Here is a 22,908-nt window from a genome sequence, read left to right as displayed (position 1 = left end):
TAGCCGCAAGAATTGTCAGCTAGGAGAAAAAGAAAAAAACCCACAAAAAAAAACAATTCCAAATCAAATCAATCACTGACTAAACTTAAACTGCAACTTCACTTCAGTAATTAAACTGAATTCCTAACTCTCAATTCTGGCATTGACAGGTGTCGCCTCAAACTCACCTCGGACCAAAAAAATCTCTCTCAAACCCAAACCTGGCCAGGTACAACTCCATTACACATTCCATTACACATTACTCCTAAAACTCAATTAACTATTCAAAATACATATTGTTTTTAAAATTCATTACATCCATTTAACATCTTAAACTACAAAACACTTATTATTATTTATATAATTATCATTTATATAATTATTTATTTTAATTCTACAACACCATAAAAAGCCATAAATATCCACAATAGCCCCAAACCCCCCTCTGACCCCACACACATAATCCCGTCTCCATTATGACATCACAGCCCCACAGTTAAATACCTGCTCAGACTCTCAGTCGGGTTCTCCCCCAACCAGGTCACAGGTTTGCAAATTTATCAGTCCATTGTTTAGTACCATTTATCCGGTTAGTAGTACAGCGGTAACGGGCCGCCGCACCGTTACACCTAACAGCCAAATGTTATGCAGCATGTTTTATTTATTTATTTTATTTTATTTTATTTAACCAGGTGAGTCAGTTGAGAACAGTTTCTCATCATCAAAGAGTCAAGTGGATACAATCACAGTGAAACAAACAATCAAACACAATATATAAAATACACACAAGACACAACACATGACACAAATATTAGTAAAAAGTGGTAGCGATGTGAACTTGAGTGAAGCACAGCAGCTGGAGGAAAGCAGCTGGTCACAAACACAGTTAATAAGAAACACCAGAGAGATGCTGAAGTGTAAAACCTTGGCATCACCTCCAGCCCCCATTAAGCCCCGCTTGGTTGCATAAGAAAAAGCGAGGCCAGAAATCTGGGAACAAGGAACACGAAACCAAACATCTACAACACCGAAGGCCAATAACAACCAGAAAAACAGCACAAACTGAAGTGTAATATTCATTTATATGATCTAAAGCTTTCCTTAAATATTCTGGGCCTCTATCCCCATGTGTATATTATCAAACAATAGTTAGAGTTATTCTGCAAAAATGGAGTTAATTCAGTTTCATAAGGACTATTTGTTACGGTAACTCTTTAAGAGTTATTTGTCAATTTATATTTATTTTATATATTTTAATACTTTTTAGTAGGTTTTCAGTCACAAAGAAAGGTGTTTTAGATAATTATGACAAGAAAGTCCTGGAAGTGACACATGTGGGGAAGCAACCGGTCTTAATTTGTTTCCTTACACCAATATATGCTGCTAAGATCCTTAACCTGAACCGTTACGACCAAAGCTCATCCAGTCACTCTCTTTTTCTTGGATATCCTCATCCTGGCTGTAGGACCAGCACACAAACACATTAACACACCCTACTGGAAGCAACAGACACCAGATCCAAGACACACACACACACACACACACACACACACACACACACACACACACACACACACACACACACACTCACAAAACCTGTCTCTCTGGCAGTTACAGAAGGGGAATCCAAAATGATGAAGAGGAGAGAAAAACAGGCCAACAGATGTGGCTGTTGTTCCTGTGCAGCGGCCAGACACACACACAGACACACACACACACACACAAGCCCAGAACCCGTCCGGGGGAGGACGACCCGAGCAGTACAGGTACATCCTAAAAAAATGTTCCTAAGTAAAAGTGGTCCAACGTGTCCAACAGACACTCGGCAGATGTGTATCGGTGTGTAGCGTTGTGTGTTTGTGCTGCACGCCGAGTCCAGCTGCAGCATGAATGCGGCCCGCAGGCCAAAAGGACACGCAGTCCTCAGCTCATCGGCATGACGACGCCTCAGTGGCTCAGATCCACCTCTGACTCCAACACAAGAAACCTCCGAGGTCTCAATCCGCCCGTCGCAGCTCCAAGCTGGAAAAGTAAAAACTTTGTGATCTGATTACCCCCCCCCCAGCATTTTTGTTTGAATTAGGGCCTAATAAAGCTCAGGGTCACGAATGAGTCAAAAACAAATCTTCTGAGTGGACGTGTGACTTGGATTAGCGGTACTTTACCACATGGAGTGTGACGCCCGCGACGAAGTAAATAATAATAAAGTCAGACTCAACTGAACGGCTGCGTTTCAGATCAAGACACTGCATTTAAGTGAATTAAACATAATCAGACTTCTGCACAGTATCCACATGATTGTAGGTCCAAATTTTGGGTTAATTTTATTTTTCTCCATCTTTGATTGCACCAGCCACTCTCCCAACCCAATCCTCCCAGCAGTAGTCCATTCAGGACAGTAATGTTATATCAATTAGTGCTACTGGTTAGCACAAGCTAAGTCAGCCAAGCTTAAACGTGTGATTGATATGAGGTGGACGTGTTTTAGACTTGTAGGGAAAACCGCCTAAACCGAGACCAAGACAGACCAAGACCAGAGAGTACCAAGACCAAGACTAGTTCAGCTCAAGACCGAGACCAAAAAGAAACCTAGTAATGTCCTGATCCTGCGTGATTGTAGAGCATCAGCTCCATCCTGGTTCAGCTAGTTTCCATGATGTTGTATTCAACTGCAGCACAATAACACAGAGAAGTGGATGATGATGTTGAACTCACTATAAATGTTTTCATCCATCAGCTGAGATCAGATATGTGTGGCGACTGCACTACCGCTATTTCGACACTATTGGAGGATTGACTCCAGTGCTTTTAAGGATCGACACGACTACTAACTAGTCCCAAAGTATCTACCAGAATAACCAACCTCCAACACCCACCTCCACCTCAGAAAATAGTAATAGTAAATGTTACTGATTTAAATTAGACTTAGTTTGGAGATGAAACCTGAATTTTAAATATTAAAGATACAAGTACCAACTTGAAATTACATTATTTATTTATTATAGTAGCCAACAAGAGGAAGAACTGCTCATCACCAGATTCTGTCACCTTGGTGTGCAACAGCATTTCAATTAACCGCGTTCGAGAACTGAAGAGACCGAAAGACCCGAGACCGAGGCGAGACCAAGAGCACAAAAAAGTGGTCTCGAGAACTACAAGTCGTGTTCTAGCCGGATTCCCAGGCCTGTTTTTCCCGCCCCTTTTTGCAACAGGCCGCAGAGCACGAGGGAAAAGAGGCTTCAACATCCCTCTGCAGAAAACCTGTGGGTGACATCACAGAAGGCTTGTGTCCAGTTCTTATTATACAACTTCAGAAAATCACGTTGACATTTACAATTCTGACTTTAAAGTTGCTTTAAGTGAAGAATTAAAAGAAACTCTGTCTATTTGCATTCAGGGTGATGTCCGAACTATCTTATGTGTTGACCAGTTTAGCTTTAAACGTTTGTTTCAGCTGCACTAATTTTATGGTTTTGAACTCAAAATTAAGTCTGAATTGGTCCTCATGTTTCATATTTACTCTTTTTGTGACTTAAAGTTTATTTTTTTCTGCAAATGCCATTCCTCACTCCTCTTTCATCTTCTCGTGGATATTTTGGTTCAGTCTCTTATATTATATTATAATTTAATCTAAATTCCTCCGATGTCTCTTTTATTTAACCAGCTTTGTGAATCGGTGCATCTTTGTCTCTTCCCTTTTTATGTCTTTCACCGCCGTGCCGCCGTTTAGTCCATGCTCTCTTTTGTTGTCGTTTTCCTTTTCGTTTGACTCTTTTCTTATTTCAAGTCTTTCAGTCGAGACTTCACTTCTCACTCCACTGATCCCTCCCTTTGTCTCTCCGTTTCATGACCTCCCTCACGCTCATATTTAAGTCACCGTCTTTCTTTCTCCTCCTCTTTGAACCTTGCCCTCTTCTCCCCCTCTCTTTACCCAACTCCATTTTTCCCCCAGCTCCTCATTACTTTCGGGACCGACTCGATCATCCGCTCTTTTCTCTCACTCCGTCTTTTAATGTACAGACTCCCTCCTTCTTTTCTTCAACTTCAAATTAAAATTCGAACACCCTCGCTTTCGCTGTTTGCCCCCCTCCCCTCCTTTTCTATTCAGCGTCAGCCTCTTTCACCCCTGCCGCCATTGTTCTAGCTCGCCTTTTATAACCATGGAAACAGAGGAGACCGCATCGCCATGGCAACAAGGGAAATAGCCCGGGCCGAGGATTCCTTTCAGACGCCTGCAGAGAAAGAAATGTGGAAATAAGAGCATCAGGCAGGACCGCGGGCGCCTAAGTTACATGCAGGCATAGACGTTTGGGGTCCTGATGTCCACATGCATGAATAACCAATATCACAGCCTCACACACACACACACACACACACACACACACACACACACACACACACACACACACACACACACACACACACACACACACACACACACACACACACACACACACACACACACACGCTTTGATCTGACTCATCAGATTTCTCTTTTTTTGTTCTGATGTGCAAATAATTACTAAAAATATCCCCTTTTTATCCTTTATTGAAAACACGGGTTTAAAACATGTTGAAATGTTAAAACATGTAAAACATGAGGCTCCGATCATCCATTTTTGTCGCGTGTCCGGTACCAGCATAAATATGGTTGCTCCGGTACAGAGCGGGTCCACAACCTGCATGTCTGGTAAATACGTGTGTGTGACCTTGAAAAAGTCACTTGTGTTTGTAGTTTTCAGATGTTTCAGATGCTCGGATACTCTGGTTTTCTGCTAATCTCTTTAAGGTGAGAAGCAGTTTTCAAATTATTTTACTTCATTTCAAAGAGACAGATTGTCGATCCTAAAAAAATTAGGTTGTTTATTTCAAAACCATTTGACGCTGACTGATTTCCATCTAAACTGAAGATGCACGAGTGAACAGCATAAACACCTCCCCCTCAGAAATGTAAACCTTTACCAACATCATCTATTTATGGTTCCTGGTCTGGTGTTTCGCACAAATGTGTCCAAAACAGAAGGATTTATAAAAAGGACCTGAGAGCCCCGTTGTCATCCATGTTCAGGACATTAGACAGGTCACTTCTGCTAAATATTTAGGGGTTCAGGAGTACTTTGAGGGGGGGGGGGGGGGAATCAGTGCTTACTCAAATCCAGAGGGTTTTGGTGTCTACAGAAGCGTTTTCATCGCTTCTGACGGGTCTGCCTCACGCTACGGTAACACCAGCTGGTTTGGAAATCTACGTTTCAAATCGAAAAGGTCCAATTCTTAAGGCGGTTTGGTTAAAAAAAGTTAAAAAGTTAAAACAGGGAGGATTGTGGGATGTTAAATCCGTCCGTTGTGGGCCAGATATAAAGGAACTGCAACGTTTGCAGGTATAAAGTCATGTGAAAAAGAAAGTCTTTACATACCAGCACATAATAAACCATTATCACATTTTGAAGTTTGGAGCCTCAGATAAAACAACGAAACATGGCATACCACAGGAATTAAGATGGTAAGTAGCAGCCAGGCGCTGCTCATCAAAGGCCTTTAATTAACTTATCACGTCTGTAAAAGCGAAGGATCGGGAGGAGCGGCGGTCTGAGCCCGTCGGTGGGAACAAAGAGGAAAGATTATTCTTCACAAGGGCCGTTAGAGCTGCTCATACGCAGAACAGCCTCCAGGAAAATTCAAATCCTCTTCTTCTGTGAGCTTTACTGACGGTAGATGAGTGATTAATAAAGTATTTTTGAATTTAATTAGTGCCCCTAAACTTTACGGCATGGAATTGTATCCAGTTATGTCCAAATAACTACAAATGGCGCTTTTGCATTAGTATCACCTTAGCTCGGTTCTACCCGTTTTGCGCTTTCGCACTAGGGCTGAGACGGGTAAAGCCGCTCCAAGTCGATACTTTTTTCTGTAACCATTTCAGTGAGGTTCTGAAAGCGGGCTGAGCAGGGACTATTTCTGACGTCACCACCTCCTCGCCACCGATTGGTCGAGGGGCGGGGACGTCACCACCCTCCGCGCCTCTGATTGGTCGGGGGGCGGGGCCGTCAGACGTTTGAATCAGGAAGCGGGAGTCAGCGCGAGGGGACCGTTATTATTATAGATCCATGGAGGGGACCAGGCCCCCAGTCTCGCGCTCAGCAGGCACGCCGATTTTTTCCAGTGGCCAGCCGCGGTACTGCAACAAAAAATCCCATGGGGCCCAGAAAGCTTTTTTCCCATAGACCGCAATAGTAAAAGAGAAGCCTCTAAAACTGTTCACAGGACACCTCCAGCTGTAATCACCGGCAATTACTAATCTTTGTATTCTATATTTTTAAGTCATGGACTTTATATCCGTCAAAAATGTTTTATAACGGCCAGAAAAGTCAAAGAAAAGTCTCTTTCTGGGCGTGACGTCACGGCTTTGTCCGTGCACTCGCAAAGCGCGGTCGTGTGTGTCTCGGGAACGAGCATGCCTGAATCTAAGCCGTTCGGCGGAATAATCACTCAGAAAAGTGGAAAACACGGCTCAAAGGTGTGTTTTTGTGGTCTCTTAATTTTTTTTTCCATGACAAAAGACATTGGGTTTATAATAAAACCTGAGTAAACGAGGGGGAGTTGCTCTGATCAGTGTTGAGCAGCAGCTGAGCAGGAGACCCTCTGTCATTCATTGAGCTGGAGCTGCGCGCTATGGCACAGAGCTCAGGTGGGACGCTCAGGTCACACTCGGTCTAAACGCCCTGACCAGGGGGATCACAGACGGAAATGTTTAATAGCAAGAATGATAATGGTTTGTCATTCTTGTACTTAAACATTTCCGTTTTAGCCAACGGTGTATGGTTTGTGAAAATAAGATATCAGGCAGGAATAACACTTAATGTGAGCCCAGAAGCTGTAAAAGAATCAGAGAAAATGCAAAGTTAATTACGCCTAACATTCGGACTGCACGATCATTAATAGACAAAAAGATTTACCCAAAGGTATATAGATAAATAGCATATGACAGCTTGTGTTATTGTGGGGAATCCCATGTGTTTTTTTGTTTGTTTGTTTTTATAAAGATGACTTGTTTTATCCTTACTCAAAAAAATTAAACTCCACAAATTAACCACATTTAAACATAATATTTGACATATTTAAACATAATACTTGACAAAACTTGTAATACAAAAAATATTTGTCTTAATGTAAGTAATAAACTTGGGAAGTTTCATGGTGATACCTGCTATTTACATTTTTACCCTATTTTAGCCTATTAACCTGGGGTGTCTCATCTTAAATAAAAATGACTCGTTTTATCTTTAATTAAAAAAAACACACAAATGAACCATGTATAGTCTATAACCATGAGTTTGAGAACAGCATCGGTTGATTTGCCCTATAAATCCCTAATTTCATTGTGTACATCTATCATTACCGGTCTGAAGGACTCATGAGCGCGCAGCGCTTGTCCAGAGCGCGCAGCGCTCGTTCACATTGCCCCGGGGCATGATGGGAGGCCCCAGAGCATCATGGGAGGTGACTCAACTGCGCATGCTCTATGGGCCCGTGTACCAGGAAGTAAACCAGGAAGTCAGAAATTTTTTCGGCTTATGCGCTGGGTGAGCAAACTCCATTGAAATGAATGGGCGGCCATTTTCGATCCGGTATCCAGTTATATAATACATCCATGGAGGGGACCAGCCATGGATGTATTATAAAACTGGATGGAACGTCAAAAATGGCCGCCCATTCATTTCAATGCATTCTGCTCAACCAGCGCATAAGCCGAAAAAATCTCTGACTTCCGGGTTTACTTCCGCATACAGCGGCCCATAGAGCATGCGCAGTTGAGTCACCTCCCATGATGCTCTGGGTCCTCCCATCATGCCCCGGGGCAATGACGCGAGTATTAATATAATATGTATTAATATAATATCTTAATTAATGTATATTATTACATGTATAGTATTACATATATTATTAATGTATTAATATAATATAATTACATAATATATATTAATATAAACATCCGTGGAATGCACGGACACGGCTGTGACGTCAGCCGTGACGTCACGCCCAGAAAGAGACTTTTCTTTGACTTTTCTGGCCGTTATAAAACATTTTTGACAGATATAAAGTCCATGACTTAAAAATATAGAATACAAAGATTAGTAATAGCCGGTGATTACAGCTGGAGGTGTCCTGTGAACAGTTTTAGAGGCTTCTCTTTTACTATTGCGGTCTATGGGAAAAAAGCTTTCTGGGCCGCATGGGATTTTTGGTTGCAGTACCGCGGCTGGCCACTGGAAAAAATCGGCGCGCCTTCTGAGTGGGAGACCCGGGGGCTGGGACCAGCCCCCGGGTCTCGCACTCAGAAGGCGCGCCAAGTCAGGGACTTTATATCCGTCAAAAATGTTTTATAACGGCCAGAGAAGTCAAAGAAAAGTCTCTTTCTGGGCGTGACGTCACGGCTGACGTCACAGCCGTGTCCGTGCATTCCACGGATGTATTATATTAATATATATTATGTAATTATATTATATTAATACATTAATAATATATGTAATACTATACATGTAATAATATACATTAATTCATATATTATATTAATACATATTATATTAATATTCGCGTCATTGCCCCGGGGCAAGATGGGAGGCCCCAGAGCATCATGGGAGGTGACTCAACTGCGCATGCACAACACGGAAGTAAACCCGGAAGTCAGAGATTTTTTCGGCGTATGTGCTGGCTGAGCAGAATGCATTGAAATGAATGGGCGGCCATTTTTGATATCCCATCCAGTTTTATAATACATCCATGGAGGGGACTCGCGGCTCGCGGCAGTCCCCACAGCGCAAAACGTCTGTTTGGTGATCCAACTCTGAGGTGCAGATGTTCATAAACCTGGTGCCTGTCGAGAAAAAATTAAAAAAGCGATGTAGACGGGCTGTTTTTTTCTCAGCCGCTCGAAGCTCCAGCTGATTTCTCATCAGCGTCGACATGAACAAAGGGGTTGCGCAATCGAGTACGTCACAGCAGCTTCACCCCAACCTGCCCACTTCTCCCCTGGCAGTGCGAAAACACACGTGTGGGGCCGTGTAAAGCCGCGCCGCGCCGCGCCGTGCCGGGCTGAGCCGATACTAGTGGAAAAGTGCCAAAAGGCAAGGTTGGTTTGCAAAGCTGCATCCAAACAAACCACAAGAGATGTGCAGCGATGACCTTTGGACAAATGGGACCAATGGGACCAAATTGGGGACGTTGGACTGTGATGCAGAGCATTGCATTCAGCCACAACCAGACAAGTGTGAGGCCTCTGAGATCTAAACCTCGACGTAAACCGGGTCCATGATCACAACAGCAGCAAACAGAGCTGCAACGGTCCAGTCAAAGTCCAGATTTCTGTCTCTGGGAGCAATCGAGCCAGATACTCAAGAACACCATCGTTCCCAACGTCATGAACCAGCCAGTCTGTATATACAGAGTCTACTCAGACAGAAACAGCAGCAGCTATCATTGATATTCAGGCTCGGCAGAAAGTTGGCGAAGCCCCGAGCGGCTGAATAACAGTCCAGTGAGGACGGCAGTCTCTTTATTCTCCACAGTGTGAATTCAAAACTCATCTGTGCACAGAGCTGCTAGTGTTTCCCTCCTCCTCCTCCATCGCTGCTGCCGGCTCTCCATTCTGTCCCGTACATCAGCAGCGTCCCCGTCCTCTTACATTAGTCTCTGACCTCATACTCCAACAAGAACACTCTCAACAGGAACGCCAGTGAACGTCACATTTAAACAGAGACAGAATCAAGTTCCCTGAGGAGATTCAAATCATTCAACATGTAAAAGCTCAAATCTTGCTCCTTATGGAGCACCAGTTCACCAGGACTGTACCCAAGAAGCACTGCAAGTTTAAAATAATCAAGTTAAACCCAAACTACATTCCAGATCAGCCCAGTTCGTGTTGTGTAATCAAAATCATTCAAGTTCAGTCCAATTCAAATGCCAACCAATGCCACTGATCACCCAATTAAATCCAATCCAACAGTTCATTCCACTTCCTAATCCATCCATCAATCCAGTTCACTCCATTCATGCATAATCTGATGAGTTATCAAAATCATTCAAATTCATAATCCAGTTCAGTCCAATTCATATGGCAACCAATGCAATTATTCACCCAATTAAATCCAATTCATTCAAATTCATTAAAAAATAGACATTCATTCTAATTCATAATCCATCCATCAATCCATTTTCATCTGCTTATCTGGATAATTCATAATCCAATTGATGCAATCAATAATCCAATTCATGCCAATTCATAAACCAATCCATTCCAATTTTATAAATCAGATTCATGTCACATTTCTTTGCTATTAATAATCAAATTCATAATTTAGCCAAGTACAGTTCAACTGAGTTCAATTATTCCAGTCCACTTTAATTGTCGGTAATCCAGTTAATTCCACTGGAGTTCCAATGATAAAAATTATAAAAAAAGTAAACCTTCACTTCACTTGGGTCCATTCAGAGTAATACGTAACAGGACTGAAAGAAACACCTCCAGCTGCCGGGGTTGATGTTTGTGCATCAACTCTGAGATGAGTCGTTATTAATGAACGACTTTGGATAAACCCATTAAGTCGTGTCTTGATGGGTAATCAATGATGTTACCCATAATCACAAGCTTTATTATCGGTAAAGAAGGTTTTAAACCTAATCTTTTGAATTTGGGTTTTGGAAACTCAAGTAAACCTGTGGTTGAAAAGATATGGAACTACGGGAACCGGGCACTTTAGGGCTTAAAAAAGTACATGTCAAAGACACCAAAATGATTAAATTTGTCTGTCTATTAACTAAAAAGGAAAAAGATTGAATTGCTCTGATTTCAGGTTAAAAAGATGCTTTGGTCCATTAAGTCTAAGAACTCTGATATCTGATACCACAGACATTAGAGACATAGATCGAACCACATCAGGGATCGTGTGAAGAAATTATCAATACGTTTTAATAATAATAATAAAAATACCAAGCAAAGTAAGTGTATCTCTTATCAATTAGACAAGAACGACTCACCTTTGTTGCTTTCGCAATAACGTGCACGATATTAATAGAAATCAAGTTGATAAAGAATAATGAACGTTTTGAAGTCTGAAAATGAGCGTGTTTGTGGTAATTACGAATAAAGACTGCAAGAAAGAATCACTAAAAATGTTGCACTGACACCAGAGCTTTGCAGAAAAGAGCTAAAACAAAAAAACGTTTTTAAAGGAAACACCGAGCATCGTAGGGAGTCAGAGCCAGACCCCAAGGAAAGACGCGAGATGTGAAAATGATTAAAGTAAAGTTTGATTAAACAGCTCAAAAATCTCCCATCCCAACATTTATAGACAGAATCAAGAAAAACAAGGAAACACCTGAAACTTCTCCCTAACCAGCCATTTAGAAGCAGGTGAATGACAGCAGACGATCTCTCTGATATGGTCCTATATGTGGTCTCCATGTCTCTAATCATCGCCTGAATCCTTTACTTCAACATCCCCTGACAACCGAAACAACGCTCCTTCACGCTGTCTGTGGTTTTACGGAGGCTCTGCCTGGTTACGACATGTTTCAATACAAAAACCAGCTGTGATAGAAGCTTGCATCACCATTATACACTAACAATCTCCATCTTCTTCTGCTGTATTAACCACATTCAACTTCCTAACACGGGGAGACGCTGGAGGCCAGGCCGACCATCTGCAGATTTACTTAAAGCATTCAAATGGCAAATAATGATTACAATGATAATGTGAGAGAGTAAAAATTATTAAGGATCAGTGATCAAACAGGAAGTCCTCATTCATCTGAACTGAGAGCGTTGTTAGCGTTGACAGTGCGACTGCCTGGAGCAGAGGAGGCCGGGCTTCTCCAGAGAACCCAGTAACCTACATTCCTCCTCTGTCATCTGCTTCTACGAAAACGAGCTGAGAAAAGGAGGAGAGGAGTCCACGAGAAGAGGCAGGGAGATGCTTTCTGATCGCCGCTCAATGCAGAGAATGAATGTCAAAATAAAGTCCTCTCCTCTTTTTTCCTCCTCTTTTTTCCTCTCCTCTTTAATGTTTGAGATAGATAACAGTTTTAATGATGGACTATTGATGCATTACACGAAGTATAAACACATATTTGTATTAATACATTTTACTGGTCATGTCTGTGACATTTCCTTGCCAGAATGAGCCAGAAGCAAGTTCTGTGATTACATGTTGAGAAAATGTCACCAACAGATTGGGAGTACGCTTCACTTAAAGACAAAAAGCTTTTACCATGCAATTTAATGATGAAATAAAGTATAAGAGGCATATATAATCTGTAATTTTTGTAAGCCATAAGAAGTTTAACGTCAGTTTTGTTTTATTTTCTGCACCACATTCATACTTTTTGTCACAGCTAAATACAGCTGACTTTTAATCAACCCAGACCAGCCCCAAATCGTCTCAAGAGGAGTGCCCCAAGGTTCGATGCTGGGGCCCCTTTTCTTTATATTACATTTGGTTCAAATCAGCATGCTCACGTCGTCTTATATCACCTAAAGCTAACTATATCTCCATCCACCCATTTTCTTGACCTGATTCATCCCGTCCAGTGCTGTGGACTCCCTAACGCTGCCTACAGAGTTACTTCTGGGTCTGCAGCCAACAATTTAATCCTTTCCTTCTGGACCGTTGTGTTCCTCTCAGGAACGTTGCATTGTTCTGCCATAAGATGCACAAAACGGCCTCGGTCAAGATTCTCTCATCCGTGGAAATCTGTCCTCTCACACCTGTCAGTCAACTTTTACACCTGCACTCAAACTTGACCACATATTTTACTTGTACTCTTCTACATTCATGGTTGACGTTGGACAAGGACCCAGAATACAACCGACGGAAGGATAAATAACCAAAGAGATTCAAATAAAACCACCAGAAATAAACCTAGAGTTCTGCAAGGGAGGGAATCTGGTAGAAGTCCAAATGTCCAGAACCCAAAACAGGTATGGAGCAATTAAACATATAAACCAGAGTAAAAAAAAACACAGCGGGGATGAAATAGTTTCAAAATAAGAGAAGTCAACTATGATACAGAACATCAGAACCAAAACACAAAACACAAAACGCTGTAAAACCACAGATCCTGACATAAAGTGACAACCGCTCCACCGCTGAGCTTGAGGTTTGCTGGAAACCTTCATGTGTGCATCTTTCCACACTGGATTTTTAACATGTCTTCACATCACGCCCCCCCCCCCCTCACTTGAGGCCTGGAGACCCCAAAGCTGATCAGCCTCCCTCATCATTTTTTTTGACGTTCCAGTCAACGACAACGTCAGAGATTCGTTTCCTCACCTGCGACACGGACCACCGCCCTCTCCGCCGGGTCCAGCACAGAGTCCTGGCTCTTCCTCTTCCTCCTCTCGTGTTTGGACAAGTTCCACGGCAGAGTGTCCCCCGGCGGCCCCACGGGTCCGGACTTACACGGGGACAGCGAGGCCCCCGAGCGCTCGCTGCGGAAGGACGGCTCGCTGACGCAGGAGCGCTCGCTCAGAGTATCATCATCCGACGACTCCATGTCTGGTCAGGGCTGCGAGGAGGGAAGGAAGGGAAGGATGCAAGGACGGGATGGGGGGATGAGGGAAGAAAGGAGGTCAGAAAAGAAGGGAATAGAGAGTAAAGAGAGCTTTTAACAAAGTGGAGACGCTGCTGTATTATTCAGTACTTGGGTGCAGTGAGATTGTTATGAATGATGCAAAGTCTTTTTTAATGCAACAACAGTAATAATTCAAAGATGAGGAAGGAGGATGATGAATAACCGGGTTAAACTAGTCATGGCGTCTAGACAAGCGTGGAAAACGTCAGGAGGCTGCAAAAGGAAAAAGATGCTCAGACCTGCTTCTAGGACTGAAGATGCATTCAGATCTCCCTCCCGTAACCCCGGCGATACGATATGTTCTAGTTTTTACCTTCCTGACTAAAATCCTGTCTGGGTTTGGTTCCTACCTCTTTTCTCCAGCTGTTCCGACTTTCCTCACTATTCTGACGACATGCTCAGCTGGCGATTATTAATTATCAGAATTATCTGTGGACGTCTGCCTTTCATGATGCTTTTAAAGATGTGTTCATCTGTTGCTCGTTCTTCCAAGTTCAAAATTAAAGGCACGGTAAGCGATACAAGATGTTGGGTCACATTGTCCAGAAATCCCTTCCTTCATCTCTCGACGTCGAGTCAACAGAAAGGAAAAAGCCGACTGCACGTAGATGCATGTGGACACCGGGGAGCTGAGGCAGCGACCTGTCCATCACAGCATCGCTGAATCACTGCTTCTGACCTCGACCCGCCACACAGAGCGACTGTACTTCACAGAGCGCTGGGCTGACACGAGCAAACATCCTGTCTGAAGCAGGTTGTGTGTTTCATTATTCTGACTCATCCAATCAGCTCGTTAGCTTTATAAAGTTACATGAGGGGATTAAATCACCGGTCTTGGAGCTGAACTTGGCTGTTTTTGCGCACTGAAAATATCAAATCTGCACATGAATTCTCGCAGACAACAACTAAATCATCACCTCATCGTGACGTTTCCAGTTCAAATCTTCTGAAACTGGTGGCTTTATCGATCTCCCGAGTCTTCCTAATGAAAGAGCGCCTGAACCACATTTTTACGACCTCTTCACTTCGGTCTAATTTTGTTAGAATCATACTTTCCAAATGGCCTCAAATCCTCAACTTGTTCACCTCTTCTTCATCATCGTGTTAAAGGGTGAAAACCCAGTTTCAGTCATTCATCCGGTCCTTACCGGGCCTTACAGTCAGAAATGAGGTAACTGTAACTTCATAGAAAAGCTCTGTGTGTTTGTTTACTGAAGAAAACTGGGCCAAAGTGCAGAAACAACCTCGTTTGGGAGGGATGTCAAGAGAAAGCTTGTTCTCTCTAAAAACTAGGGCCAGGTTTGGGTTTCAAACGTTGTGTTTGGACAGACCGCCAGACTCCTGGACCAATGTGGTTCAGACAGACGAGGCCAGCTTGTTTGGTCAGAACCAGACCAGACTGTCAGAAATGTCCTCTGGCGAGTGTTGGATCCTGTCCAGATGAGTTCGGGGTTTCGCTTCACCATTATAAACACTGTCAGGGCTGCTGACAGAAAACAGCCCCTCTGACCTCTGAGAACCTCATCGAAACAGCCGGCTAAACGCTCAAGGCGCTCCGGTTCACGCGGCCCGACTGCGGAGATGTCCCTGCAGCAGATCTGTCCTCATGCAGCTCCCAGACTAAACCGTGGGCCGCGCAGATGTGAGTCCACGCGGCGGCTGGGATTTCCATCTGAGCTGGTCCTGCCAAAGATCCTCCTCCTCCTCTTCCTAGGACCACTGGCAAAACCCCACTTCCTGACTCCCCCCGTCTCCCGAGCAACGGTGCGAGGAAGAGGTTAAAAGCCTTTCCCAGAAGCCTCTGCGGTTCTCTGGCGTGCAGTTGAGTGGAAGGCCGCGAGGCCGCGTCCCCGCTGCGTGCTGAAAGTGAGTCAGTGGCCCTGCAGCGAGCGGCTTTATAAATAGAGCCAGAAGGGAAGCTTGAAAGCTGCACCGTGTCATTACAGCGACATGAGGGGAAAATGAGGCGTTTGAAGGAAAAGCAAACGCCACAAGAAGCAGCGAGACCCAGAGCGAGAGCACTTCCTGCATGACGATGCCCTCAGGGAGGCGTTTCCATCTCACCATCACAGACTTCTTCATTAAACATCCAAACATTTACAGAGAAATATAAAAACCATCCTTACAAGCGCTTATATCCATCAGCATGCCCGGATTCAGGCGTGTAATCCACATGAAACAACACACAGCGGCAGAATCTTTATGGTTTCTGCCTTTACACACCGTCACGGGGGCATTTACATAAAACAAAAAGGAAGTGTAGATATTTCAGTTTAAGGAATTGAAACCATTTTAAGAGAAGTACCTCGATTTTTAGGGGTTCAGTAGTATTTATACAACTGAATCAAAGAGAGTTAATTATCCAGATGTGCTCCCCTCCCTTGTTACTTCAAGATAAATGAAGAAGATAAAAGGTCTGGAGTTGATATCATCAAGATATTATCAAGACATAAATCTAGAAGTAAGAAAGCAAAAGAACAAACTGATTTGTGGTTGAATCAACAGTTTGGTACAAGAAAGAAAACTGTGATGAGTTTGACATCAAAAGGCCTAGAAGACGAGCAAAGACGGTGATGACAGGAGCCGAAGGAAACCCTCCTCACGACATCGACAGAAGTCACATCTACAATCAAGAGAGAAATCCGTGGATGTGAACAGAGAGGGTTTGCATCAAGCCACGGCGACACTGATGGACAGGAGAAACACGTCAGACTTGGGCAGAAAACAACCAAAAAAGCCTCTAATTTTACTGCTGATGTGTCAGAAGAGGTCAGATGAATTCATGATCAGCGCTTTCATGCACAAACATGACATAATAGAGAACAACAACTGAGAAGCAGCTCCAGGACCACTACATCGGAGCATGAAAACAAAATTAAAGGAAGCAGCAGCTGCAGATCTGGCAATGCACCTCCACAGAGGCTTCATCACCAACTACAGACGATTGGCATTTAATTACTAAAATAAAATCATGCTTATATTTATAATTCTATCATGGCCTTGAAAATGGATGTGCCCTGATTAAAATTACTATAAAATCTACACTTTGATCACATATTGATTGTTTTATTTCACATCCACAGACTGATTAGATAAATAAATGAACAAATAAAGGCTTAAAAAGTGAAAATATTTCCATTATTCTTTAGTTTTTCTCATTATTTTACGGATTTATTCTCGTTTGTGTGACTTTCAAGTTTGAATTTCTGATTTACGTTAATGCTTGATGTGATTCAGCAGCACGACTGCTGATCAGACGCCCCGTCGGCCGGTTCAGGCCCTACGAGACCCGGGTCCGGGTGGAGGTCTGGGCTCCCGCAGCACCTCACGATTTATACCTCCCAGCCTGGATTTACGAGGGCTCCCGTTCCCACAGCTCGGGGTGAGCGGTGCATGTTTGAGCAGAGGGACACGACAAACATGCAGATGGAGCATGTTTGAGGTCATGGCAGGAGAGGGAGACGGGAAAAGAAAACCAGACGTTTGCAGACTAACGGCCGTAACGGCCGCAGAGGCCTCTCATCGCTGCAGAGCTGCATTCCTGCGCTGCGACTGATGACATTCAGCTCACTGGACAAACACATCAACCACATCTGACCATGACAGAGAGGCTCCTGGGCAGAACACCCGGCTGATTATGTGACCCACCAGATCCTCTCCACGGCCAATTAAAGCCCTCTGAAGTTTAAAAACAGCAACACGAACCCGTCCTTGTAAACATAGAAATGATATATTTGGTCAAATCTAACCTGCTAGAATCTCACGTTGATCTTCTCCCGTGTCCTCTTGTTTTGTGAGTTAAAAGTTTGTTTAAAGTCCAGTAATTATGTTTTCCTAACCCTAGCAAATAATTTTACATGGCCTAAACAAATAGGTTTCCTAAATTTCAATAGCTAAATCAAATCAATAACTTTAAAAACCTAAACCCAACCGAAGACTCCTTAAAGCAACGTATGACATCTTCCTAACCCTTGTGAAGTGTTTAACGCCTAAACCTAACCAATTAGTTGCAAGAAGGCTTAAACCTAAACGAATGCTTTAAGTCAACGTAAGGTGTGTTCCTAACTAATTAAACGGTTTTAAAACCTGAAACAAACAACATTTATAAGGCAACTATGACCATACAATTGTCTGTAGGTGGTTTCCAGAGAGAACAAACCAACTGGTTTTAAAAAGGCCTAAAACTATGGAAGTAAATCTGTGTCATCGGGTTTTGAAAGAAAAAAGTGATTGAATTTCTAGCACTGAATATTTATGCATTGAAATTTTGTACAGTTTTGTAAACTATTTGTATTTTGCATCTGATTTAATGTTTTGGTGCATCTGCCTGTGTGTCTGTATCTAATTACAGTTTTGTGTTTATAACGATGTTGTTTGAATAAATATATGAATAATATTTGCATATCGTTGTGATTGATTAAGCATCAGGTCCATTTCAGTGATGCTGATATACGACGTAATCTGATTACTATAATGGTAAATAATGTTATTTCAAGTTGATAATTGTATATTTAATATTTAAAATTCAGGTTTCATCTCCAAATTCAGTCCAATTTCAATCAGTAACATTTACTATTCATTACTTTTCTGAGGTGGAGGGGGGTGTTGGAGGCTGGCTATTCTGTTAGATACTTTGGGACTAGTTAGTAGTCGTGTCAATCCTTGGCTCTAAAAGGACAGCAAGCCTCTGAAATAGCTGCTATCTCCGACTACACCATTAGATGTCAGTAACTGTTGCTCACAGCAGCCTAAAATGATTTATTCAATGGTATTTTTTCATTTTTGACACATCGGTTTTCTTCTAATCTAATCTAACTTCTCTTAAACTCAGACAGAAATATTGAAAGAATGCTTGATGGATCTCCTTTTAGAAGTGGAGTAAGAGAGGTACATGCCCTTAAATCACAGCCGCCAGCTCTGATGACTAACACACCACCCGACTGACGAGACTGACCCCCCCCCCACAGACACACTCACATTAATGCACACACACACACACACACACACACACACACACCAAAGGTATAAATACACACAAGCTGGAACAGCTCACCAACAATACTACGGTCTACTACTCAGCAGAGCTGGAGGGAGACAGAAATAATGAAAGTAAAAGGGAAAGCAGGGAAGCACAAAGAAAAAGAAAGTGGGTCTGTAGGTGATGAAGACGAGGATGAGACACAAAAGCCTTCACTGGGAATAATATGAGCTGGTGCTGATCGATAAGTCCAGCTCCAGGACGTCATCAATACCGGCACAAAACACCGACCGATGATGTGAACGACGTGTCTGTTTCTCTGTTTGTTCCTTTGTTTTTCACTGCAGATACGAAGATGTGCAGTCAAAAGACCCGCAGGGAAGAGAAAGAGACAGAATCTTGGCTCCTCAGACAGACGGATGGATGGATGGATGGATGGATGGATGGATGGATGGATGGATGGATGGATGGATGGATGGATGGATGGATGGATGGATGGATGGATGGATGGATGGATGGATGGATGGATGGATGGATGGATGGATGGATGGATGGATGGATGGATGGATGGACGGATGGATGGATGGATGGATTTTCAAGCACACAAAAAGAAGCAGCACAGTTTCAGAGGAGTTTACGTAAAAACTAGAGAAGCAACGGCTGCAGTTTTCTCTGCTGATCACGATTTTGTTAAAAGGTTCAAACATTCTGATTTTCTTTTCTTCCAATTTAAAAAAAAAACAACAGCAACGGCTCCAGGTTGTTTGCTCCCCTGGCTTCTGTTTTAGCCTCTGAACCTTTTTTCTGTGAAGCAAAGGCAGCAGGCTGATCTGTTTTAAGTGTAGGGTTAAATCTGTGGTCTTAAATGTGTTGGTTGTTGCTCCTCCGTGAGTTTTCTGGTTTTCCATCACAGCCCGTGTAAAATCATCGACACACTTCCCAGCGGCTGAATCATCACACGGACTAAATGATGATAAAAGCGTCAGGATTTCTCAGCATCATAAGCTTCTAAGCTGATATATTTACTATGTGAAATGTTGAAAACATCCAATTATAAAAGTACTACCACAAACACACACACACTTATCTTCCTGCCCGAAGAGGACACATGTTCAACAGAGAGTTTGACAAACAAGCCAAAGGTCCAACGACCTTGCTTGAATCATGATTTGGGGTTTATTTATAAACTTAGCACAACAAGTAAGGACATTTGTAGATTATTTCTGTGTTGCAACCATGCTTCTTGGAAATAAATCTCATACCGCCGGTTTATTTCCCTTTTAATGGCGCCACATTTCTGAGGAACGAGCTTTTCACAAGCAGCAGAGCTGAGGATGTGGGTGGCGCCCGTGAAAAATGTGCCAAGGCCAAACAACTTATCTCACTGTTGCTTTTGACTCTGCAACATTTTGATGAGGGGGAGGAGCCAAGCTGGTGACCAGCATTAGGGGGAGGAGCCAGGCTGGTGACCAGCATTAGGGGGAGGAGCCAGGCTGGTGACCAGCATTAGGGGGAGGAGCCAGGCTGGTGACCAGCATTAGGGGGAGGAGCCAGGCTGGTGACCAGCATGAGGGGGAGGAGCCAAGCTGGTGACCAGCATGAGGGGGAGGAGCCAGGCTGGTGACCAGCATTAGGGGGAGGAGCCAAGCTGGTGACCAGCATTAGGGGGAGGAGCCAGGCTGGTGACCAGCATTAGGGGGAGGAGCCAAGCTGGTGACCAGCATTAGGGGGAGGAGCCAGGCTGGTGACCAGCATTAGGGGGAGGAGCCAGGCTGGTGACCAGCATTAGGGGGAGGAGCCAGGCTGGTGACCAGCATTAGGGGGAGGAGCCAAGCTGGTGACCAACATTAGGGGGAGGAGCCAAGCTGGTGACCAGCATTAGGGGGAGGAGCCAAGCTGGTGACCAACATTAGGGGGAGGAGCCAAGCTGGTTGTCATGGCTGTTTGGTTCCTCCACACGCTACCGAGGCTCCTGTTTTTTAAATTTATAAATTGCCAATATTTGCTGTTTCTTCAAACTTTAATAATCCAATCCACCAAACACAGAACAAGAGTCAGAGCTGTTTGACACTGGAAGAAAAGATTTTGCAGATTTGTCATGGGCCCACAAAATCAACACTGCTGCTCCTCCCACAAATGCCCATTGCTGACAAAAGTGGCACCATTTAAAAGGGAATATATACATATATATATACATATATATATATACACATATATATACATATATATATATATATATATTGTCAGGGTTTGACACTTCCCCCCAGTCTTTGAGTTTCTGTTTTGCCCCGCCTGTGTCCCATCTGCCCTGATTGTCTGCACCTGTGTCTCGTCGTGTCTTGTTATCCCCTGTGTATATCTGGTTTTGTCATTCCCTTGTTCCCTGTCGGTCCGTACTGTTCTTCCCTCCATGTTTCCTCCCACGGTTTTCCTCCAGGTTTTTTGATCCCTGTTTCTGTTTTGGATCCTGCCAAGCAGTGCTTTGATTTTGTTTTTTTGCCTCTTGCCTTGTTTTTGAGAACTCCTGCCTCCGGCCTCCCTCTCTCTCCTGCATCTAGGTCCTCACCACACCAGCCTGACAAAGGCCTGACATACATACACATATATATATATATATATATATATATATATATATATATATATATATATATATATATATATACACATATACATAATTTGGACACACTTCCCCATTTGTTTGAATGAGATGGTGTGTCCAAACTTTTGGTCTGTACAGTATATATATATATAAATATAGACTGTAACAATGTAATTAGTTGTTTAGTACCAGTGTGATGTATTAGAAACTCCTCCAGAGGAAGATCTACCCAACCAGAGGAACCAATAATTCCAAGGGTTCACATACATTTATCTCGGCATTTTAGTAGTAAATGTAATATCATTGTTATAATACATATCATAAATCTATCTATGTGATTATGTGCTGTTTTTTTAAATTATTATTTAGGAGAGTAATGTATGAATAAAGTCTGATACCTGCTTTCCCAATACGCGTGTAATAAACAGAAAATCCTTGAATTAAAAAAAAAGATGCTATTTTAAGAGAAGAATGCTCAGTTCTAACACTACTCCACATCCTCAGCATCACAGACACATCAGGGGAAAGAGATACGCTTAACAGAACCGTTTCTGCCGGACTGACTGGACCAGGACCAGGAGGCTGTTGGTGTGAGATCTTGCCGAGTCCAACATAAGGCTGCAGGGATGAGACCATCTGGTACAGAGCGGCGGGAGGGATTCCTGCTGGAGCTGCATGTCTTCCTCCCTCTGGCTGCACCTTGCATAATATCACTGAGCTTTTCCAGACAGACAGACAGACAGACAGACAGACAGACAGACAGAACTTGCCGTGATGGGTCCACTGGGACGCTGGAGGAGGTGATGATGAGGGCGCGTCTGGAAATAACTGCTGCGGGGGATCGCGCGGATCAATAAGGATGATCACCTCTACGGGTGAAACCGATAACTGCATCTGGGGTTTCAGCTATAGAGTATACTCCTCTCTCTCTCTCTGTGTCTCTCTGTCTCTCTCTCTCTGGTTGCGGGGAGGGCATTTGTGTGCGTGAATGGCCGAGCTTCTGCACGCAGGGGACCTCTTTGTCCAAACACACAGCGCCTGCGTGAGTGGATAACACCATATAATCACATTTATCCATTTGCAGCCGCTGACAGAACCCGCCTTTGTGCTGGTGCCGGTCTCCGGGGGGGTGGGGGGCTCTGCAGCCGCCTCCCGACCCAGAAAAGCCGCTCCGCCCGGCAGAGAGTCCGCGGCTCCGGCGCACAAATCCCGACCGCCGTGGCTGCAAATCCACGCACTGCCAGAGTGTGAACTGAATAACGTAACAAACACCCCCAGAAATGACTGCCATCAACCGCAGGGCCGATGAGCAACACGTTGATATAAAGAAAACACGCCGTGAAGCCCATTCGTTCACGTTTTCCGAGGTTTAACCGGTTTAAACGCTATCTCGTGGGTTTATGTGACACAAATGTTGCTATGTTTAGTCCTGGTGAACAAATCGAGACACCACTCGGCGTGACACCCCTGGAAAACCCTGCAAGGTGCTGGTTTTGGTCGGTGCGCGGCAGCGCGGAGCTCCAGAGGCGCTTACCTTCACCGGGCAGCAGCGCTGCGAGGATCCGAGCAGAGCGCAGGGGAGGCCGGCCACGCTGCCGCCGCGGCTCGCTCTCCTCCGGGCGGATGGATGGATGGATGAGTGGAAGGAAGGAAGAGGGGATGTCTCCCGTTCCCCCGACCGGGTTTACTTCCCTCCGACACAGCAGAACCGAGCCGACACGCAGCC

General features: G+C 43.8%; 1 protein-coding gene across 2 annotated transcripts in view; it reads right to left on the bottom strand.

Annotated features, from left to right (window-relative positions):
* The window catches only part of macf1a (microtubule actin crosslinking factor 1a), a 263,047-nt gene extending 240,139 nt beyond the window's left edge, over positions 1-22,908 (bottom strand). For both annotated transcript variants that reach the window (XM_061741356.1, XM_061741357.1), the window contains exons 1-2: positions 22,717-22,908; positions 13,305-13,539 (exon numbers count right to left, since the gene is read on the bottom strand). In XM_061741356.1, coding sequence (XP_061597340.1) covers positions 13,305-13,527 — 223 coding nt within the window. In that variant the 5' untranslated portion in view covers positions 13,528-13,539; positions 22,717-22,908. The remainder of the gene's footprint in view (positions 1-13,304; positions 13,540-22,716) is intronic.

This window comes from Cololabis saira, chromosome 15 (assembly GCF_033807715.1).
Source record: "Cololabis saira isolate AMF1-May2022 chromosome 15, fColSai1.1, whole genome shotgun sequence".
NCBI lineage: Eukaryota > Metazoa > Chordata > Actinopteri > Beloniformes > Belonidae > Cololabis > Cololabis saira.
This window is presented reverse-complemented; position numbering and strand designations above follow the sequence as displayed.